The sequence below is a fragment of the Diachasma alloeum genome, unplaced genomic scaffold, assembly GCF_001412515.2.
Source record: "Diachasma alloeum isolate Michigan unplaced genomic scaffold, Dall2.0 Dall_scaffold_00294, whole genome shotgun sequence".
NCBI lineage: Eukaryota > Metazoa > Arthropoda > Insecta > Hymenoptera > Braconidae > Diachasma > Diachasma alloeum.
Window position 1 is genome coordinate 690,367 of NW_021680433.1, and position 22,042 is coordinate 712,408.

The following is a 22,042-nucleotide window of genomic DNA, read 5'->3' on the forward strand; positions in this document are numbered from 1 at the left end:
CTCATGATAAACTATCTAAGGTTGTCTCGTCATTTGAACCTCCCTCTGACTCTCGGACATGCAACATATCGACCGGAACGATATTGCTTCTCGTGTGAACGCCAGACAAATGTGTAGCTAGTCCCTTAGGCGGTTGTCGGCGCTTCGAACGTGCTTGCCAACACCCTTTTATTGTTATTTCGTTTTTCTTTCAACGCCTCTCCTTTCCCTTTTTCCCGAAGAAAAAAAATAGAATAGACATACCATTCAATTTCCGCGAGTCTCGTTTTACGGGACCCATTAAAAAAAGTTCCCTCCAATGATGACGTAAAAGTGCATAGTAAAAAAAAATATATTCGAATGGGAATGAAAAAGCTCTCGGCTCCTCAGCCCTTTAATTCCGCTTGTGCAATGGCACTTTGTCCCGTATTTGGATGCGAGAGGGTTGAGAAAAAAATTCTACTCCGAGTTGAGTTCAATTAAAAACTTTTTTTCACCCCGGGAATGATTTTTTTTCCTTCATTTTTTCCACCGAGGGACAACTCGGGTCACAAACATATTCGACGTGAAAATAAACGTCCGAGAATTTTATTTTGTTTGGTGTTTATTCTTTTGGAGTGGAATAGCTTCAGCAGAGGCCCTGCGGTGATTTAGAAAGGAGTGGGGAGCGCGCGTGGTACGGCAGGCAATCAATTTACCGGCCGGGTCTCGTGAACCCGTAAACAACTGCGGAGTCTCGATTTAGGCGGGAAAAGCGAGGAGTTTTTGCGGGTAAGGCAGAGGGTAGATGGAGAGTACTGACCGGTGTGGTGGACAGACCTCGGATAATTAATTGGGTTTGTATTGAAAGCGTTTCTCTGTAGGGGAAATCGATTTAGTTTGTTTTAGGTTAGGGTATTAGGCTGTTGGTGATGGAGAGAAAATGAAGCCATTTTTTTGCATTGATTCTGCCAGAAATTTTCTGAACTTTTCGAAAAAAAAATTTCTTCGATCTATCACAGGGGAAAATTGAAAAACAGAATGGCACCTTTGAAAACTGGGCAAAGCTTAGAAGCAGTGAACAGACTCTACTACATATCAAAGACGACCCTTTATGAGAAAAAATAATTGTATATATATATATAGCTACTTGAATAAAGACTTTCATTAACTCGACACATTAGAAGGATTATTTAACGTGGTATACGAGCACAAGAAATTGCACTGTTCGGGTTTAAGGCCTTTGGTCGTTCGGGTACTGATTCAAGAGCCCTTTGACCGTTCGGATTCTAACGTTTCGACTCGTCAATCTTCTTTTACTATTATTCACAAGTGCATGAATTTTATATCAAATTTTTTTTTTCTACGCGAATAATATTGAGGTTTACACTGAATTATTTTTTTGGCGATTTTACATCTGCATAATGAGAAAAACACATTTTATTACTGGAAAAGTCTAACACGTTCGGGTATTGGTGCCTCCACGGTAACTAAACTCATTTATTAACAAAATGGCATTATCCACTTCTTTTAACCCCTATCATCAAGAAAAATATCTTCATGCATTAAAAAATCGAAATTAATCGACTTGCGGTTGACACTGGAATTATCCAGAGTGCTATACGTGACTTCAATTGCAAAGACACTTGGTGCATCTCAAAGCCATGGGAACACAGTATATTTCGCAGATGATCGCAGGTGCTTCTGTGGTACACCCCGTGCGACATTAGTGATATTAGCAGCGGGCAACCACCATGATTTATGGTTACGATTATCCATCCGATAAAACCAACTCCCTCCAGTCGGTCTATCGCCGCCACAGCTTCCTCTTACCCTCATTGGAGGCAATCAAATTATGGGCAATTTAGGAAAGTGGGTGGGATAACAGGTGTATGGAAATATCATCAATCACTATTTCATGAAATAATGAAAATTTTAGTGCCTCTGGGGATGGAAATTTCGTGACGTTATTTCATGGGCAGAATTTTAAGTGAAAATTTAATTAATTTTCGGGTTTATGATGACACGAATCGATAATATTTTACAATATTTAATTGGATATTTTGGGAGCGAAACTGATGTTTTAAGCATTCCATTTTTTATCGTTTATATGAACGAGGGTGTTTGGGGCTTTCATATTACATCATTTGATACTTTGTGACGTCATGTTGGCAACAACGCAGGGAAGGAACAACTTCTGTCGTTAGGAATAGGGTAACCAGACCAATAGATAGACGATTAAGGACAATTTGGAGCCCGTCAAGAGATAAAAAATTGATAAATCACCTAAATATGCTCATTCATGAGTTCTATACCGGAAAAAATCTATGAAATATGGAAAAATAATGATTTGAAATGGAAACAATGAAGGAATCTCTTTATATTATAAAAATCCAAATCGATTTCTAGTGATGAAAATTTGGTACTCGAAATTAAGACTCCAAAATTAGAGGTCATAAGGGTAAAAAAATAAGGGTCATGAGGGACAGAATAAGGGTCATGAGGGTCAGATTAAGGGTCACAAGAGTCAGATTAAGGGTCATGAGGGTCAAAATAAGGGTCACGAGAGTCAGATTAAGGGTCACATGAGTCGGATTAAGAGTCTCGAGGTCAGTATAAGGTTCAGGAAGGTCAGATTAAGGGTCACAAGGGTCAGAAGAAACGTCCAAATCAGGTCATACAGGTCACATTAAAGATCCAAATAAGAGTAATAAGGGTCGCGACGAACAGTTTAATTGTCACAAAGGAGAGATTAAGGGTCACAAGGGTCAGAATAAGTATCATGGGGGTCATATGGGGGTTGGCGAGTGGAGCGAGCAGAGGGCGTACCCCCTAGTAAATGATAAAATTATGAAAAATTGTGATACAGCCCAAACACCCCGCAGATAAACGACTGACCAGAAGATAAACGGTGGGTTACCAATATGTAGTGTAATTTTTCTTCAAAGATTTCTCTCTACTTTTTCTTCAAACTCGATTATTTTTTACTAAAAATCGAATGTAGAATCATTAAGAATTTTGCCAAAACGACCCCAAATAAAATCAATAGCACAAATCGGAACAATGATAAGTCAATGTTTGTTGTCTAAGAGAATAAATTGTCCAATCCCAGACAAAAAATGAATGCCAGAAAAATTCGAACGAAGTCAATAAATTCACACATGTTCATATACCAGTAAATTAATTAATTAATTATATTACCTCAAACGTAGATCTTGAATATCACATTGAAACTAAATTCTATTTTGTCCCGCCTCAATATTACGAAATAAAATATAAGTGAGACAATAAGTACTTGAAATAAATGTTTCAATACTGTAAATTCATTCTAAACGCAATTTAATCAATTTAAATTGATGAAATATAGAAAACGTCCAATGATGAACATCAACAGGCTCTAACAGCGTCGTCCCTCGTAACTCGGTCACAAATAAAAATATTTGTGTGATCGACTACTCAATCATAAAATCTGGACTCAATTTATTCGCACGGAAATGTAGATTCATTTATTTTGATGAGCGCGAAATTTAATCGCACTTTAAATTCTTACAAATAGATAGACGGTCAGCATAAAAAATGAGAAAATCATCGTATTATTATACATGAGTTTTATTATCAAAAATGGACATTTTTTTCGTTTTCCATTTCGTTAACTGACTCATGTTGAGCTCACTCTCTATATGCCAAAATGCAACAGGAATACAAAATCATAACATTTATTTTTTATCGGAATGCAATGGAATGTTCCATATCCCTAGAAACTCAAACTTTGCGTTCTCTACAACCGATCAGGATATGGATGTCCCCCAGGCGATTTGGCCCAATAAACAAAAAAGTTTCAATCTCACTGAAGACTTCAGCATTCTTCAAGTTTCAGAAGGTATTATTAGAAGACAAAACATCGGCAAGAAGTCTGCCAGCAGTATCTGGGCCATCAGTGTCCGCCAGGCATTTCCACGACTCCTCAAGGTGGAGAAGCAAATAAGCCTATCAGGAATGTCAGTACCCTCACATAGTTGTCATCACCCCCTTCGGAAGAAATAATTGGCACTGCTGTGGCTATCAGAATGTCAGAATGTCTTGGAGAGAGAATTCTCTAGTCACTACTGTCTATTTCAACCCTTTCCACTGGATCTGACTGATATCGAGGGGCTTAAGATAAGAGTTTCATAGGGAGTTGAGACATTTACATGCATAAGTGGGCGGACAACTGGGTTAATATGGAGAGAATGAGTGGTTGAATGAGTCGATTTGAATTGTCTTCATTATTATAATCATCTCGTTGATGAGTTCGGAGGGAAAAAAGTTTCTGGTTTCCAGTAAGACTGTACCAGAAGATAGACGGCGGGTTTACTACTACATGGAAAAAATATAAAAGTATTTTTTATTTTACTGTGGGAACATAGTAATTTTCAATATGAGAAATTGGACGCTGGACCATACCGGCTAGACATTAAAATTTACTGTTTAATATAGAAATTTAGAGCACAATTGAAAAATTACAACGCGGCAGATGCAAAAATACTGGAGAAGGAATTAGAATATGATGGAGTCCGTAAGAAAAATTACTGTGGAACATAGTAAAAACTGCGAGTCGTTATAGTAGAAAGCGATAACTCAGCAGGTAAAATTTCATTTCTCACTCGTAAAATTTATGAGCATAAACATGATTTTTCATTTTCGTGATGAAAAAAAAATTCCGGCTTTCCCTCTTTTAACACGAATATTCGTGGAAGGGGAGAAAGGAGAGCGTTTTTTTTTCAAGCACCGCACCGAGAAAAAAAGTTGATTAACTTTAGATAAAAGTTGCTAGATGTTAGAAACTTCATAACAATTGCCTATGGAAACGGGAGGAATTACATTTTTTGCCGGTCGTGCAGGATCTTTCTTTAACCGGCACGTTTACTTAGGCGTCCGGTCACTTCCTCACCACCCGATCGATTACGTTGTCGACAGAAAGGAAGGAGATTCTAAGAAATGGAAACGATCGACGATTCAAATGCCAGCGGCACTTTTGACTAGTCAACATAGTAATTTCTGCTGTTTCGTAGAGTGAAATGTAAGCGGCGCAAGAGTGTAAATCAAAATTTTGAAACGTAAAAAAAATTACGATTTAACATAGTAAAAATTTATACGATTTGAGTAATTTTTTGTTGATTCAATAGTCAAAATACCTTTAAAGAGAAGCGTTTAACACGCTCTTAAACATCATTTCCTCTTGCGCGCATTTTATACTGTTCATTTTACTCAAAATTACAATGTTAAATAGTAGAAAAAAAATTTCACATCGCAAAAATTCAGTTAAAATAGATCAAATTTCAAAGTTATTCCAGTATGTTCCTGGACTACGATGTTCATAGAGTAATTTTCCATTTTATATTCTTTTCGTATATATTTTGACACTTCAGTTTCGCCCACGTGAATTGGAACAGATTACTATAGCTCCATTCGGATTATCATTTGTTTATAGATAATTCTGGTTGCCATGCAACGGATTAGGAATTACCCAAAAATTATCGAAATAATTCTACCCCCACTCCACCGCAAAACGTCAAATACTGCATTTCTATTAGGTGGCAATTCAGTTGGGGGGGAAACTCCCCTAAATTCACTCATTACCGACGAATTATCGAGGTACAAGCCGTCATGTTTCTCAATTTTGTTCATCTAACGGAAATAACCGAACCCTTGTGGACGTTGATCTCATTGATGTGACGCTCAGTGAGGATCCAATTTTCAGAAATTACTCTGCCACCACAGTGTGGTGGCTGTGGGCTTGTAAGTTTACTTAGTGAGCTATGTCTTTGGTTTATATTGCTCGAGAATGCCACAGGAAATTTCAGGTATAGCATGACTGCAAAAACTCGAATCCTCAGAAGAACGTCGTTAAGAATGAAGATTGATAACAAATTTGATCGCACTTCATTGAAAATATTAGGGGAGCTTGTGCCTGTACCGCTCAGAATTGGCTGTGAAAAAAAAAATTTATTATACAAATATTTGAAAACAACAAGTAATTTCCACAGAAATTCTCAATTTTCTCCTGTGGAAGCATCGTTAAAAAAAATTCAAATCATTTGCTACCGAATTCTTAAAATATTTCGACCCCAGAATATAAGATTTTTCAAATTTTCAGTTGGCCCATAATTGAATGGAGTGCGAAATATATGTTCGTTATACATTTCCACATCCATTGCGACCTTTTCGATAGCAGAAAAATATCTTCATCAGTTATTATTGGCTATTTTATCAGCCTCCCTGTTTGTGGGTAATTTCGCCCAGAGTTTGTGGGTAATGCCGCCCAGGGTTTCTATAGGGCTGCTAGACTCTGCAGCTAGAGGGCAGTCAAGTGACAGCTCGATTGTATGGGGTAGTCGGTGGCCACTGAAACATCGGGTAAATTCAGGATAATTTATTATTATTCACGTGAAATCTTTCTCAAAGTGGCGCCAAAGAATGGAAACGAAGGATGAAAATACCTTGCCTGGACGCATGCCGGGCAGTATTACCCTCAAAGCTCGATTCCATAGCTCACTGGCCGATCGCAATTGAATTACATAATTAAATATGTTTAATGTTAATAAAAATCTGTCCTCTTCACATCTTCAAGTAACCACCTCGAAGAATCCATTCTAACTATTTATGACGGCTTGTAGAGAGCGAGGCTGGAAAAAGCGACTCATTTCTCTTGGGTGCTTGGTACATGCACCAGCTCCCCTACTGCACTTTGAAAATTTTTGGCCAGAATTTTCTGGTGCATTTATAGGAAATTACCATCTAGGAACTGTTCCACTGAAATTCAAGGAATTTCATCATTGAAAGTTAAGAATTGAATGAAAATTGTCGAAAACCGTAAATTTCAGTTCTGTGATAACAGAAAAATTTTAAATAAAAAAATTCAACTAAACATTAAGTTAGTTATCATCAATTGTCTTGCTATCCGGATAAAATAATATTTTTCTTAAGTAGATCTTTACCCTTTAAAGCACTAGGTGCTTCTGCGACTATCGTTTCGCTTCATAATGTTGAATAAAAACTTGGATGATAATAATAATTAACTCAGGTTTTGAAACGAAAATATAAAAATATCAATATTATCAATTTTTCATTTTATTGTTTAGAAAATATTTGTAGTTATACAAAAGAAAAGAAACCAAAGGAGAGAGAGAGAACTCGATCAACCCAGAAAGAATGAAAAATAGCAAAATTAATCTAAAGATTTTAATTCTGAATTGACGGTTTTGATGAAAATGAGAAGAAAGGCTAAAATAAGCAGATTTTTCTCATATCTTTCGCTTTATGCACATATCGAAACTAGAAAATTGTTATAAACATTCCTCTGCCAGAGGAAATTGGAGTAGGTGACACTGCACGGGTAGAGGGAAGCAAGGGAATATCACAGGATGGAGACAGGTATGTCTCATCGAGGTTGAATTCCACACATACGCTTAGTCAAATTCCTCGTAAAAGGCGATATCCTCGTCAACCCCCATTGAACGTGCTTTGCTCATTAATTCCACAAATTTCAACCAGAGGAATTTACCACCCAATGCAGCATTGCATTCTTGGTTGGGATTTTTTTTTCCATAAGAACTCCTGGAAATTCGAGAAATTTTACATCAAAGATTGTATTCAGTGCTAAAGTCGAATATTCAACGGATATTTCAAACATTGGACGAATGAATCATCATTCGTGTGATGAGATTGTTCACAATTTTGAATTTTCGTTCTTCATTCGTGATTCAATAATTCATTCTTCGAGCGCTTCTCTTCAATTGTCCAGAAATGCCATTCCTTAACTTTCTCAATAATAATTCGATTCTCATAATAATTACGCAAGAATTTGCAGTTGATTTTCTTATTCGAATAAATTTCAGAAGTGATGCGATAAAATGGTTTACGTCAATTTAATAAGCTGAGTTTTTGAGAAATACCTCCGAATCTAAGGGAGATAACAAATTTTTCATCATGACCGTGTTTAAAACGCTGCTTAGTATCCAGCAGTAGGCTTTACAGCATAAGGGTAAAATACGCCATAATATTTCTAATTTGGTAAGAAAAATAATTTGTAACATGAATGATTTATTCAGTCAATTTTATTTTTCTTTTCACCTGAGTTATCCACTTAATAGGTCAATCATAAGCAACATTCAAACACTTTTAGCCATTCATATATTTTTTTACTATTCAGCATCTCAGATTCAGACGGCTTTCAAACACCTAGTATGTACAGTGATCCGTCTGGACCTCCTCCTTCCAAATATATTCACAAAAATAGAATTCCTCCACGAATTTTCGTAACATCACTCCCTATCCCACTTGTTTACTCTGTAACATGAGCTGATGTTTCTCCCACAAACATCTCCTTCCCCACCACTTCATCATTTTTCGTCCCACATAACATCAAACATTCAGTCTGTCTTACTACAACAACATTTTTCTACTTCCATCTCACGGGTGAAAAGACTCGGGGAGTCTGGATATTTGAGCTTGGAGGAACGAATGTACTTGTCACTCGGCGTACAGGTTGAGAAAAAAAATAGACAGTGGGGTTGAAAAAATTTAAGGGGTGCAAAAATAAGGTGAAACAGGACTGTATTTGAGGCTTGAGTTGCTCCAATTTTCCACTGACGGGAACGAAAGTGGTTGTTGAGAAGTAGAGAGCCAGGGCAAACTGTGAAACAAAACGATTTTGAGATTCTGGCGTGGAGCAGTCCGTAATCCCCTGTTTGTTGAGTTCTTCTTTGTCTATTTCAGCTGTAAAGGATGTTCTCAAGATTTTTTTCTGTTCATCTCTTTGACGCCGCAATTTCGTTGCATTGAATAAGAAGATATTGTGATTTTTCCTAATTATTACTAATTATTTCGATATTCTTATTGAGATGATTCTGTTTAATTAAGGGGAAATTGGGCCGGGAAAAGAACTTTTTCATTTTTCAAGAAAAAATAAGTGGGAGATAGCTCTTCTATTGCATATAATGTAGTTATTTTTGAAAATGCAATCAATCGCCTTTTAACGCCTTTTTTCTCACGGGTGATTTTTCAAAAATTTATTTTAAAAAAAGTACTAACTAACAAATGTTTTTTATTAGCTCGCAATTTTCTTCAAAACTACTTCAATGAGGAAAAAAAAAGAAAATTTGGAATATCTATACATGAGGGACTGATTGATCGGATCTGCCACATATGAATGTTTCAGTACGGGATCCCACTTTTTCAGTGTCTCCCTCTACTTTCTTGTGCCACCTTCCACACGTCCCATGCGTTGGTGAGAAGATACACTAATTTTCGAGAGATTTTTCTCTCCGTGCAGGCGTCAGCGTGGTGTCACTCGCTGATGGAATCAATTGTAATCCCAATGAAATCAATGTAATCATTGTAATCACATGATTACCATATTTGTAATCAAGTTTTGGTAATTAAGTGGTAATAATTTGTAATCACTATAATCATTTGTAATCAGTGTAATCTTTCGTAGTTGCTCCTAGTGAATAGCACTTATAAATGCCCAAATTTATAGATGGAGTGATGGAGACTGCATTCCTCTGTTCTAATCCTAGCCCCTGCTGCCTCATTTCTTTGCAGGTTCTAATAATTAATTATTCCCTTAATTCATATTTAATAAGAAACCATTTTTTGTGATTTCAGTGATTACAGGTGTTTGGTAATCACAGAATGTAATCGACGAAATCATCTGTAATCATGTAATCAAATTCTGTGCTCTTGGTAATTACGGTTATCACATAGGCAATGGTAATCAGTGTAATCAATCCCACAATCCTGGGTAATCGGTTGCTTTTTGTAATCGCGGTGTCACCCAATTCGCCGTGAATAGCCCCTCCATTGGTGATTCATCTGGAATGAGTTACTGTTAAACATTTTTGACTGAAATTTCCAGAACGTTTCGTGAAAATTTTCATTGCATCCTAGTTCTACGAAAATTAATGAATTCAATGTAAAAATCAACGGAAACTAAATTTAAGTTCAATTATTCCACTTGCCACGCTTTTCTAGGTAATTTTCATCTAACTTTTCTCTTCGTGCACAAAAACTAATTTCGAGCCAAAGAGCCGAATAGATCCAGTGGAAAATTTTCCTGCCCCATCGACGAGAATGGAAAATACTCAACTAATTAGCCGATGGAAGCAAGTTCAGGCCCTTCCCCTTGTGTGTACGCCTGGACTGGTGCATAATAACCGCATATTTCATACCAAGTTAAAGAGAGGGAGGAGAAAATGTAACCACTGAGCGTTAATTAAATATGACTTGAACCAGCAAACGTAATTAATCATTTTAAAAGTTCTGTTCTCGTCATTGAACATTGGGGGCTGTGATTGATATCATTTCTTCATCGAGCCCTTCTCAGATTGCACGGAGAGAAATATTCAGTGAAAATTACGGAACAATTCACGTAATCCGCAATAGGGAATCGTTTTACGGCAATTTTTATAGGAATGGAAGAGAAGAAATTTGAAACGTTCAGTGAATTTTCTAGTTGATCACCGAACAAAGTACGAAATTGTCACGTAACTTTTCCCGAAGAAGTGAAATTTTACAGAAACTTCCCGACTTATCATGCCTCCAAAATCAAAATTTTTTGAACGTTCTACAATTTTTATGAAGCTGGTGCGAGGAGCTATTCACAGGCATAATCGTGATGTCACCAGCTGATGTAATCAATTGTAATCCCAGTGAAATCAATGTAATCATTGTAATCACATAATTACAATGTTTGTAATCGAGTTTTGGTAATCAAGTGGTGATCATTTGTAATTACTGTAATCATTTGTAATCAGTGTAATCTTTCGTAGTTGCTCTTGGTGAGACCGTGAATTTTGTTTTTGAATTTTCAAGCGTGTCATTTCTACCAACGGTAAGTCTCAGAGATCCCTGGATCAATTTTTCTTGGAATCCCAGAGGTTTATGGTTCAAAACCTTGCATAGCCAATACGTTTTGCACAGAGCATTTGTCCGTAGAAAATTGATTCAACAGAGTTAAAATTTCTTCTTATTCTGAAGAACCAACGACTGAATTATCTCTGAATTATCTGCTGGTACGTTTCATTATTCATCAATAGTAGATATTCAGTAAATTTATTTTGCTGATAGCACTTATAAATGCCCAAATTTTTAGATGGAGTGATGGAGACTGAATTCCTCTGTTCTAATCCACGCCCCTTCTTTCTCATTTCTTTGCAGGTTCTAATAATTAATTATTTCATCAATTCATATTTAATAAGGGACTATTTTTCGTGATTTCAATGATTACAGATGTCTGGTAATCACAGAATGTAATCGACGAAATCATTTGTAATCATGGTTATCACATAGGCAATGGTAATCAGTGTAATCAGGCCCGGAATCCTGGGTAATCGATTACATTTTGCAATCGCTGTGTCACCCAATTCGCCTGTGAATAGCTCCTTGAGCTAGTGAGTTATTTCTACGTTCCGTTCCGTAAAATTTCTCAATCGTTGGGGAAAAATTATGGAACGACTTGTTGTCCTCACAGCGGTGAGTCATCAGACGGCTGGTTAAATTTTACGGAACAAATGGTAGAACTTACGTGGCGATTCGTACAATTTCGGTTCCGACTCACACTTTTTATTGAATTTTACTTCGCTCGTGGATTACGTTTCGAAACGTAATTATTACATCCGCTATACATCCGAAATCCGCTAATGGATCCTCCCATATCAGACTCGAGAAATGCTGTCATTCTGTTTTGGATAAATCTTGAAATTATTTGTGGATTCAAATTAGCTAGACGGCTCTCATCCCCAGATACTCATTAAAAATAGAATGAATTTTATTGAATGAGAATGTAAAGTATGAAGGTTTTAATATCGTAAATCGATTTGGTTTGAATACTTTTGAAAAAAAAGAATTTCGTGACTTCGTGAATTCAATTTCGTGACAATTTTCAGAATGAGGCTTTTAGTATCGAAAAACAATCCGGTACCGAGTATTAAATAATTCAAACGTCTTTTTCCGTCCGCGGGATTCAGTGAAAGTGCTGTATTGAGACCGCTCTGCTGGGGAATCAGTGAAACACTAGGGCAACGAGTTAGTTGGTAACGGAGAACTCTGCATTACTCTCAATTCATAGATATTTCCGTGATTACTGAATTATTCTATTAATGGAAAGGTTCAGAGAAAATCTCAATAAATGGTTTTTATAAAGAAGTAAATTTTCTACAAAACTATTTGTAGAATAGTTTCCGTAACTACGGAACTTTTCGTAATTTTCCTCTGAATAAACTCATTATCAAGACAATGTCCTAATCAAGGATGTTTAACCAAAACTCACATTATTCATCATAATTCTGATAGTGTCTCATGTGCCAGGTTCATGTGCTACACGTTAGTAAATAATCTTAATCCTTCCATCGAGACGTCCTCGTGAGAAATTAATTTCTGAAAATCACTTCTTGTAACATTACGCTTATGGAAGAAACGTGACCGTGTGAACTTTGATCGAGATGTTGCATGGGTTAGACACTCAAGATATTGAAAAAAAAATCACAAGCCATTTACTTTAGAATCTATCGCCGGCGAGAACAAGTAGGTGTCGGGGCCATATAGGCGTGATATCTTCGATTAATTTTTAAATTCCTCTGAAAAAAATTCGACCGCCATTACGGGTCGAGCAATGCGACAACACCGCAGAACAGCTGATCGAGGTCGGTAAAGTCGGTGACGATAATTCAGTGCTGGAAGCATGTGAACACGTATAACATAATACACAAACATTCATCTCGCTGTTACAACCCCACTACTAGCCGAAGCATGCGATGTTGCCCGACCAAAATTCGACTGTTACCACAGTAGTCACAAATCCTCCATTATTTATGAACATTATCTTCAATTATTGTTTTTGTGACCGAAAAAGTACGCCACAACACTTCTAATTTGATGAGAAGAATAATTTCTAGCATGAATGATTTATTTAGTCAATTTTATTTTTCTTTTGAACTCAGTTGTTCAGTTGATAGTTTAAACATCCTTAATAAAAAACTTCATATTAATACAATTATTAGTTGAATCACCTTACCAGCGACTTTTTTAACATGAAAAACAAATTTAGAAGACAACTTTGATAGAGAATTTAATTATTTACGAATTTTAAAAAAGCGCTTACTTTTTTTCTTGGAACCACTCATCAACATAATCATTACCTAATTCACAAAAAATGATGTGCGATATTACGAAAAAATATTGACATACAGTTTTTTGTTGAGAATGTATTTCGAGACTTTTTTTACTGAAGCCTCTCACTAACGGAAGAATCACTTAATTAGTAAAAGCTTCACGCCGGCACAATAATTAATTGCATCATTACGATAATGAGTATTTTTTTATATGAAAAGATGTCAACAGACGATACTGACGGAGCATTTAATTATTACAACAAACATGCGCTGACAGTTCTTCCTGGAACCACTCATCGATGAAATGATTACCTAATTAACAAAAACTCGATGTATACATAATCATTAATTGTTGTATGATCTCGGTAATGAGGGATTTTAGCCAAAAAATGTCGAAATACACTTCTTGTAAAGAATGGGGCAGTCTATAAAAAATTTCTAACGATATTTTTTCCGAAAAGTCTTCACTACCGAAATGAACCACCAATTAATAGAGATCCCACGTCTGACTAAATCGACTTTACTACTGAATTTTCATGTTTTCATTGCATGAAAAATTAATTGAACCCACACAACCCAAAAACCCAACGCCTTTTCCACCCCAACGACCCCATGAATACAACTATTCCATGATTATTCATCATTTCATTTTTCCTTGATGCAGGAAATTGGAATATTGGAAAATACAATAAATTCAGTACAGAAGTCACGGAAGACTGAATACATTTCACCAAAATATATTTATGTGCATGATACGTTAACCCGAATTCTCGTGTCTTCAGTGTGGAATACACATAACCCACACATTTGCACTGCAAAATTTATTTTCAAGGCACCATCGGATTATTCAAATACCACGGAATTCTCTATACATATCGAATATCTCAATGACAGACAGTCTATTCTACCTGTAAGAAATACTCAACATGTTGACTCTAAATTTTTTCGCTCCTATCAGCTTTATTTCTCGCGATAAACTCCACGCTGTGTGCGTCATGTTCTCTCTTTCACATTTCTTTTCCTGGGATTTATTTTATTGAGAAATTCAATTCGGTGGGATGTTCCAAATGACCTTCAACTTGATATGTTTAATTCTATACGTTTAGGAGATCTATCTAGTGTAAATTTAGTATTGTTCTTGGAGAAAAAAATTCTAGTTTCAAGAAAAAAATTTCCTCAATTCTAGAAACCGTAGAACATGCATTATTCTAAAAACTTGATTTTTTAAATGATTTTCAGAGACAAAAATCAATAAAAATAAGAATAATTGATCATTGATTCTGGAAAATTTTTCCTAAAAACAATCCAAAACTCCACTAGTTTTCATCACTGAACGATTGATGTGTACTAAGAAGAGGAGTTTCTTAAATCATTTTTTTTTCGAAATTTCAGAAACTTTTTTGAATCAACTGTTTGTTGGTTTAGGTGGGAAAATAATTATTCAACAAAAGTCATTATTCATTACAATATTTTTATAATTTAGTTGATTAGCATCGCAACTCTCACATTGAATTTTACATTGTCTTCCTTGGGTTGCACCAGTTATCAACTGGACGACATTCGAACTGCGACATATCAACTAGGACATTTCAACTGAGGTGCACTGACTGCTGATTGTGATTTCTGACTGCTGTTGCAGTTGAAATGTCGCAGTTGAAATATTGTTCAGTTGATAAGTCGTGTCACCCTTCCTTGATGAATGGAAATGCTGGAAATGGTCTATTCAAAACTTGTACAGGATGTCTGGATCAAAATTGCATCTATACAGCGCCATAATTAGGTTGTCTGCAGTACTGAAACGTCGCCCTGCAATAATAATTCGAGGGATCGAATGAAGAATTCTTGCTGAAAATTTGATTAAAAAACTGTGTGATGCAATGCAGGAATCTCTGTCTTTTCAACTAGGCGACATTTCAACTACGACATTTCAACTACCGCCTGTTTAACTAACACTTTTTCAACTTATCACATTTCAACTATGACATGTCAACTGCTCAGATTTAAATACATGCCATGGATCGCCATGGAAACATGGATCGGACCCAAAGTACGTCGATACCGAACCCCCCCCCCCCCCAAATCGAAATTGATATGTGGAATTGTTATCAAGCGGTAAACGGTATAACGGCATCAACATACGTCTCCAAGTATCCCACGTTCCAATGGATCGATTCATTGAAGCCCTTAAGGAGTAACGGAACCCGTCGCACGTAGAGGTTAGGGGTTCCCCCTATCGGTATTGCAGGTTCCCGTGGTTTTTTTGATTTTATACGTGAAAAGTACAAAAGCCAATAATAAAAGCAAATAATGGTATGGAAACATTCTACATCATCTTCTGACGCGTAAAAGTACTTCCCTCTTACAATTGGTACCCTGTAAAGGACATGTTACCTCCTGGATACCACCCAATCATCATAGACAAGTTTTTACGAAAATTACGCAACAAAAGTACGTTTTTATATTCAAAATCTGTCTTGGACCTCACTCGATCGCTCTCTTCTCATGAAAATAGCTATCGGCTAAGAAAAATCTACAAAAAATCGGTTTTTCTACCATGACTTGGCAGATTCCTATAAATAAAATGGCGTCGGCCTTGCCCTGGTCCTTGACGTTAAATAATTTGCAATTTTTTTTGCATAAATAAAAAAAGCATGCGAAGAGAGCGACGCGTTCCGCTACTTTCAATACGGGGAAAAAGTTTCATTGATTCTCATTGCATAGAATCCAAGAAAACTTGTTTTTGGTAAACGTCTTTTTGTGGTCGGTTCCGTTACCCCTTAAGGACGAAGAGGCTGCAATGGAACTCAGATGGACGCAAACTAATGGCGGCCAGCCCCCTCCAAAAAAACGAAAGGCTTACAGAGATCATGACGCGAGAATCAAGAGAATCGTTAATCGCAAAAATACATTGGACGATATTGAAAACTGTCTGCGTGGAATCATTCAATGCATCTCAATATAAAATGGAAAACAGCCTTTGAAAATAAAGCATGGGTAATTCTAAAAAAAACTATTAATACTAAATTATTTATCTCTTAGGATTGTTAATATAAAAACTAATTGAATCTTTGTCCGATATTAATCATTAATCTATTAGCTCAGTTATTAAATTGAGTTGCATCACGTTGTCTGTTGAAAAGCAAAGCGTAAAAACAATGAAAATAAAAAAATCTCAGCTAATTCTCAAAAATATAGTAATTTCACAAAAATTAGTTGATATGTTGGGGTTGAAAATTTCAATTCAAATGTCGTAGTTGAAATATCGCATAGTTGAAAAGACGTGCCACCCAATGCAGTCATCAAATGCAATCGTGAAGATGAGAATTCGTCAATTTATTACGAAACTTCTATTTGGAAGCAAAAATATTAAAATATTTCTTTCGATATTTGAAAAAAAGCCAGTCATTTAGATTCAAAATTTTTCAAGATTTTTCATTGTATTTCATTTTACATTGACTCCGGAGGGCATCTGCCTGCCGTTAGAAAATAAAGATGGTGGTGCAGATGCAGATCATTTTGTTCAATTATATTTTCACACTTTACCTTTTACACACTTCTTGAAATTCACCACGATAGGAGAAACCTGATTCTGTACACTAGGATCACTTATTTTCTGAATTATTTTTCTGAATCGATCGACATTCACTCGACCTCGCACTCCATCAAACTGTGAATGATATAGAGAGTACATCCCTGATTATTTATTATAAGGTTAAAAGTGATAATTCGACAACCACCTTTCGCTCCGGAATTACGGAAAAGATACGTAATTTTTATTGGATATTTGTCTCCGTGTACACTGAGAAAAATAAACACGTTGTCAAACAAGTCTTGTTTGGGCCAACAAAATCGCTAGTTGAAAATTGCCAAAAAAGAATTTGTTTGGTTCGTATTTGAAAGTCTTAAACATGAATAATTCTTCCGCTTTCGACAGCAACGAAATATTTGGCTCAAGAGGCGGATCATTCCCCCCAGACGGTGCCTTTTCAGAATATCTTATATAGAGGAAAATTTATCAATAAATATTTTATCCGTAAGTTACAAGATTGCTACCATATCATTATTATTGTTTCATTTAAGGGTTCATTTCTTGTCTGTGATTATTGGACAGTCGAAACGACGAACTACTATCCCTTGTTTCGCATAAAACAAAGATTTTTCGGGAGCAAAATACGTATGGGAGTATCGGATAACAAAGAAGTAGTGCTAGAAATGTCATTTCGTGCGTACACAGAGGATGCAATTTTTTTTAACAATCTATTTTTGCGACAAAAATATTTCATTACGGCGCACTCTCTGCATGTTTGGCACAAAAAAATCCTTTTTTGATAATTTTCAAAAAACTTTTCTTGGCACAAGTAAAACTTGTTTGAGAACTTTGTCGTTTTTCTCTCAGTGTAAATTGGTCACGATATGAAACCCCGCAGCACGTAGTTTTCTATTAATTGCCACTGAATGGCTGACCGGAAAAATAAAAAAAACGACTTTTTTAATTAAAGTGTCTAAAAGATTGTAGTGTTTTTAGAATGACATAATTTCCGACATTTAAAACCGTATTTTGCTACACATTTATTGTCAATGGAATTCTAGAATTTCGGAAATTTAAAGTACACTGTTAGAAAGAAAATGAAATTTCATGGACAATTGACGACTAATTTTCAGGACAGTGACACTGAATGCGATTTAGTGGGAAAAAATCATAAAATTTCAGGTTTCACTGAAAATTCAGTGAAATTCCAGAATTTTAAGCAGTATAAAGACGAGAATTTCTTAATTTATTTGAATTTCCAATCTAATATGAATCTTTAGTGCTAAATTACATTGAATTTTCAGTGAAATCTGGAATTTCATGTTTTTCCCCCCTAAATTGGGTTCAGTGTCACTGCCCAAAAAATTCAAGAATATATTTACTGGAATTTTCTGGTTTTCTATTCATTTTGAGGGAAAAATGGAACTGAAATTTACAGTTCTCTTTGATTTTCCACGAAATTCTGAATTTTCACTGCCCAAATTCCTTGAAATCTCAGTGGTAATTAAATTCCATAAAAATTTACAAAACGTGTGCCGAAAAATTCCACCAAAAATTTTTAATAGTGTAGATAGAAGTATATATTACTCACAATCCCAGAGCTTTCCAATATGCATTCATACAAAGCCGATGCTGTTCTTGCCAGGCCTGGATTTAAATTTTCTTTATAAATTGTTTTACACAAAAGAAAATCGTTGAAAATTACCCCTGAATTTTATAAACGCGTCGTGTATTAAACTATCGCAAATGTTCACCAGAACTCGAGGGTAAAAGGAAATAACACTCGCAAGTAACTACGTTATCATTGAGAATTTTTCACGGCAAATTTTGGAATGTTTCATCGACTTATTGCATTCTCTACAGTATTTTTAGTAACACTATAGAAGTGCAACTTCGGATGGATTTGAGGTTTTGGGTCTTATTGTGTGCGTCTCTTCTAGTAAAAGACGGGAAAAATATTGCAAAATGTAGGAAAAAATTGGGCGTCAGAAATTCGAGGGGTCTAAAGTGTGAGCCGTGTTTCTACAGCCATTTTCTATGAGCTAGGTTACACCTATTTAATTGCAAACCTTTATAAGGCAAAGGCGAAGAAAATAGACCAGAAAAAAAGTCCACGCACCTAAAACATGCTAGAACTCACCCATCTTGAAAATTTCTCTTGGTCTATTTTTTCCGGGATTTCTAGTGAGTCACCTATCTTTTTATATAAGTGCTCATATGGATATGAGTGCTGTATTTTGACCCACCTACGCCTTTCTTCTAAATGCGAAATTAATTTAATAATTTACAATTTAGAGCTATACCTTTGAAATTAAATTGTTTTCCAGTACGAGCAATGAGGTCTGAACCCATTGCGGTGCCAAGATCACAACACGTATAAGTGTGAAGAGAGAGGGGGGCGTCTCAGTGTATCAGTGTGCCATTTGGAATGCCCGGTGGCGCACGCCCTCCACTATAATATGACGAAAAGTGGGGAGACGCTTAGCACCGGAATGGGTTAATCTAACCTCACCAGCTCTTAGCATAACCCAGGATTCATGATGTAGACGTAGCTGGCTTGGAATCCCATGGCTCTAATATATTTATTGAAAAAAGAAAGAAAAGATTGGAGAATAAAAAAATTTTAATGTATAGTCAACTTTTGTGCTTCCGAATTTTTGTAAAATACCAGAGAAAGCAATAGTCTACCCGATCACGAACATTCGAGGGTTATCTTCAACACACAAAACGATGAATGTAAATTAACCCTCGTTTAATATAGCCTATCTGGTTTAGGGGGATTATTCTATATACTCTTTAGAATATATGGATTTATATATTGATATATATCCGAATGAAAATTAGTGAAATTCAGTCAGTAAAATTACAATTTACGTATCCATATAATAATGAAAATTATTGTAAATTGTGACAATTCAGGTCATCATGTCAATCTATCAGAAATTCAATCGAATGTAATGCTAAATTTTTACAATGAGTTTGAGAATTTAAGCTGTCCTTAAAATCACAATGATCGCCAAACGTGAAAAATTAAGTTTCAAGATGAACAAAAAATTCTATGAATGACTTGATCGCAAATTGAAATCAAATTCACAGCACTGAAAATTCAAAAGCAGCTTATACTCAAATTTCAAAAAAACTTCTGGTAGCGTAGAATATACTGAGGAAGAGTTCATTTACACTTATCGTTTTCCATCGCAGAGTAAAAAAAGTTTTGATTTTCAGGAATGTATCCCCAATTATTAGAAATTCGTGACTGCGAAATTCAGTGAGTGCAAAATTTAAAAATTCAGTGATTTTGTCACCAAGTTTCTGAGACATTATTACTATTTTCCAGTGGTATCATCACTAATTTTTAGGGACACCTTCACTAATTTTCAGAGTAATGTCACTGATTTTCTGGGACTGATCTCTAATGTTCAGCGTAATGTTCGAAGGGCTATTCACAGGCGAATTGGGTGACACCGCGATTACAAAATGTAATCGTTTACCCAGGATTACGGAACTGATTACACTGATTGCCATTGTCTATGTGATAACCGTGATTACCAAGAGCACAGAATGTGATTACATAATTACAAATGATTTCGTCGATTACATTCTGTGATTACCAAACACCTGTAATCATTGAAATTACAAAAATGGTCTCTTATTAAATATGAAATTAATGGAATAATTAATTATTAGAACCTGCAAAGAAATGAGACAGGAGGGGCGCAGGGTTACAACAGAGGAATGCAGTCTCCATCACTCCATCTATAAATTTGGGCATTTATAAGTGCTATCAGCAAAATAATTTTACTGAATATCTACCATTGATGGAGAATGAAACTTACCAGCAGATGATTCAAAGATAATTCAGTCGTTGGGTCTCCAGAATAAGAAGAAATTTTACCTCTGGTAAATCAATTTTCTACAGACAAATGCTCTCTGCGAAACGCATAGGCTAGGCAAGGTTCTGAACCATAAACATCTGGGATTCCAAGAAAAATTGATCCAGGGATCTCTGAGACTTACCGTTGGTAGAAATGGCGCGCTCGAAAATTCAAAAACAAAATTCACGGTCTCACTAAGAGCAACTACGAAAGATTACACTGATTACAAATGATTGCAGTGCATATAAATAATTACCACTTGATTACCAAAACTTGATTACAAATATGGTAATCATGTGATTACATTGATTACATTGATTTTACTGGGATTACAAATGATTACATCAGCGAGTGACACCACGATTACGCCTGTGAATAGTCCCTCGGTAATGTTACTATTTTTCAGGGTCATCTCTAATTTTTAAGAATCTATCTCCAAATTTCAGTGATAAAAATCACTGATGATCAGGGTCATTCTAGTCAGTGTCCAGTAGCATCAATAATTTCTGACAGATTCATGAAAATCAGTGACATGTCTCTGCAAATGAAAACTTTTTTTTCTCTGTGATGAGAACAAATTTCTGATGTGCAATTTAGTATTGGTATACGTTTGTTTCCGCAAATATTCACGTATTTCCTGACTGATCCCACTCTACTGTCTCCACAATTTGCCACGTTGATAATTGTGAGAATACCCAGGATTATAACATGGACTAACTTCGCCATTTTATATCAAGATTCAGCTTTATTCAAAGTTTGAAAATACTTACAACGACAGGTGCCAGGGCAACTCATCAATATTTATACCGACAGAAATATTTTCCTGTCACTTCCGCATAAACTATCGCACTGACAATAAATGGAGTATTTCAGTCTCGCAACTTTAGGAATTTCTTTACACGTAGAATAAGAGAAGATGAAAATATAGAACCTCGTCAACTTTTTCGACCTTGAGAACTTCATATCGTTGACATTGTGATAATCTTCAAACTCAGTCAAAAAAATCTCCAAAGAATTTTTTTACGCCACCATTCAATGAATTCGGACGATTTTGTTCTCGTTTTGTTGGAACAGCCGATTTTTACAAAAAGTAGAAAATTCATAAATATAAAGTATGGATTACATATTGTTCGAAGCTCATGGATAGGGCTTAAAAACATTTACCATTGAAGAAACAAGACAGGTATTTTGAAAAAAAAAACAGTCAGACAAGAAGTTTGGGAGATATTGAACAAAACAGTTTTTCACAAAAAGTTGAATATCTTCTAAACCACTTGTCCGATTTCACCTACACACAATCCCATCCTGTAATATCATAAGAGCTACAATCTCACCAAATTTCAACATGCTATCTAATTTTTTTCGGGAGTTATCGTGCACAGAATAATTTTCTCATAAAAACGAAAAATGCCGATTATTACCACGCTGTTCCTAGTTACATAGCAATATTGTGATTCGATTTGATTTATATTATCACAAGAAGTATTTTGACATAAAAAACTTCAATTCAGTCACGAAGTTTTTGAGAT

At 35.7% G+C, this 22,042-nt stretch overlaps 2 protein-coding genes across 2 annotated transcripts in view; one reads left to right on the forward strand and one right to left on the reverse strand.

Annotated features, from left to right (window-relative positions):
• The window catches only part of LOC107039120, a 163,919-nt gene that overhangs the window by 52,115 nt on the left and 89,762 nt on the right, over positions 1-22,042 (forward strand). The window lies entirely within an intron of this gene.
• On the reverse strand, positions 14,607-21,270 carry LOC107039169. The gene is made up of 4 exons (XM_015258655.1): positions 21,122-21,270; positions 18,230-18,285; positions 16,653-16,776; positions 14,607-14,915 (listed from the first exon to the last, which is right to left on the reverse strand). Exons 1-4 carry the CDS (start codon positions 21,237-21,239, stop codon positions 14,833-14,835), a joined length of 381 nt encoding a protein of 126 aa, XP_015114141.1. The 5' UTR covers positions 21,240-21,270; the 3' UTR covers positions 14,607-14,832.

Coding starts and splice junctions, on each gene's coding strand:
- LOC107039169 (XM_015258655.1), bottom strand. CDS start 21,239: ATGGCGAAGTTAGTCCATGTTATAATCCTGGGTATTCTCACAATTATC. Junction 18,286..21,121: donor GAATATTTGCGGAAACAAAC/GTATACCAATAC, acceptor ATTTAAATCCAG/GCCTGGCAAGAACAGCATCG. Junction 16,777..18,229: donor TATTGGAAAGCTCTGGGATT/GTGAGTAATATA, acceptor TATCATTCACAG/TTTGATGGAGTGCGAGGTCG.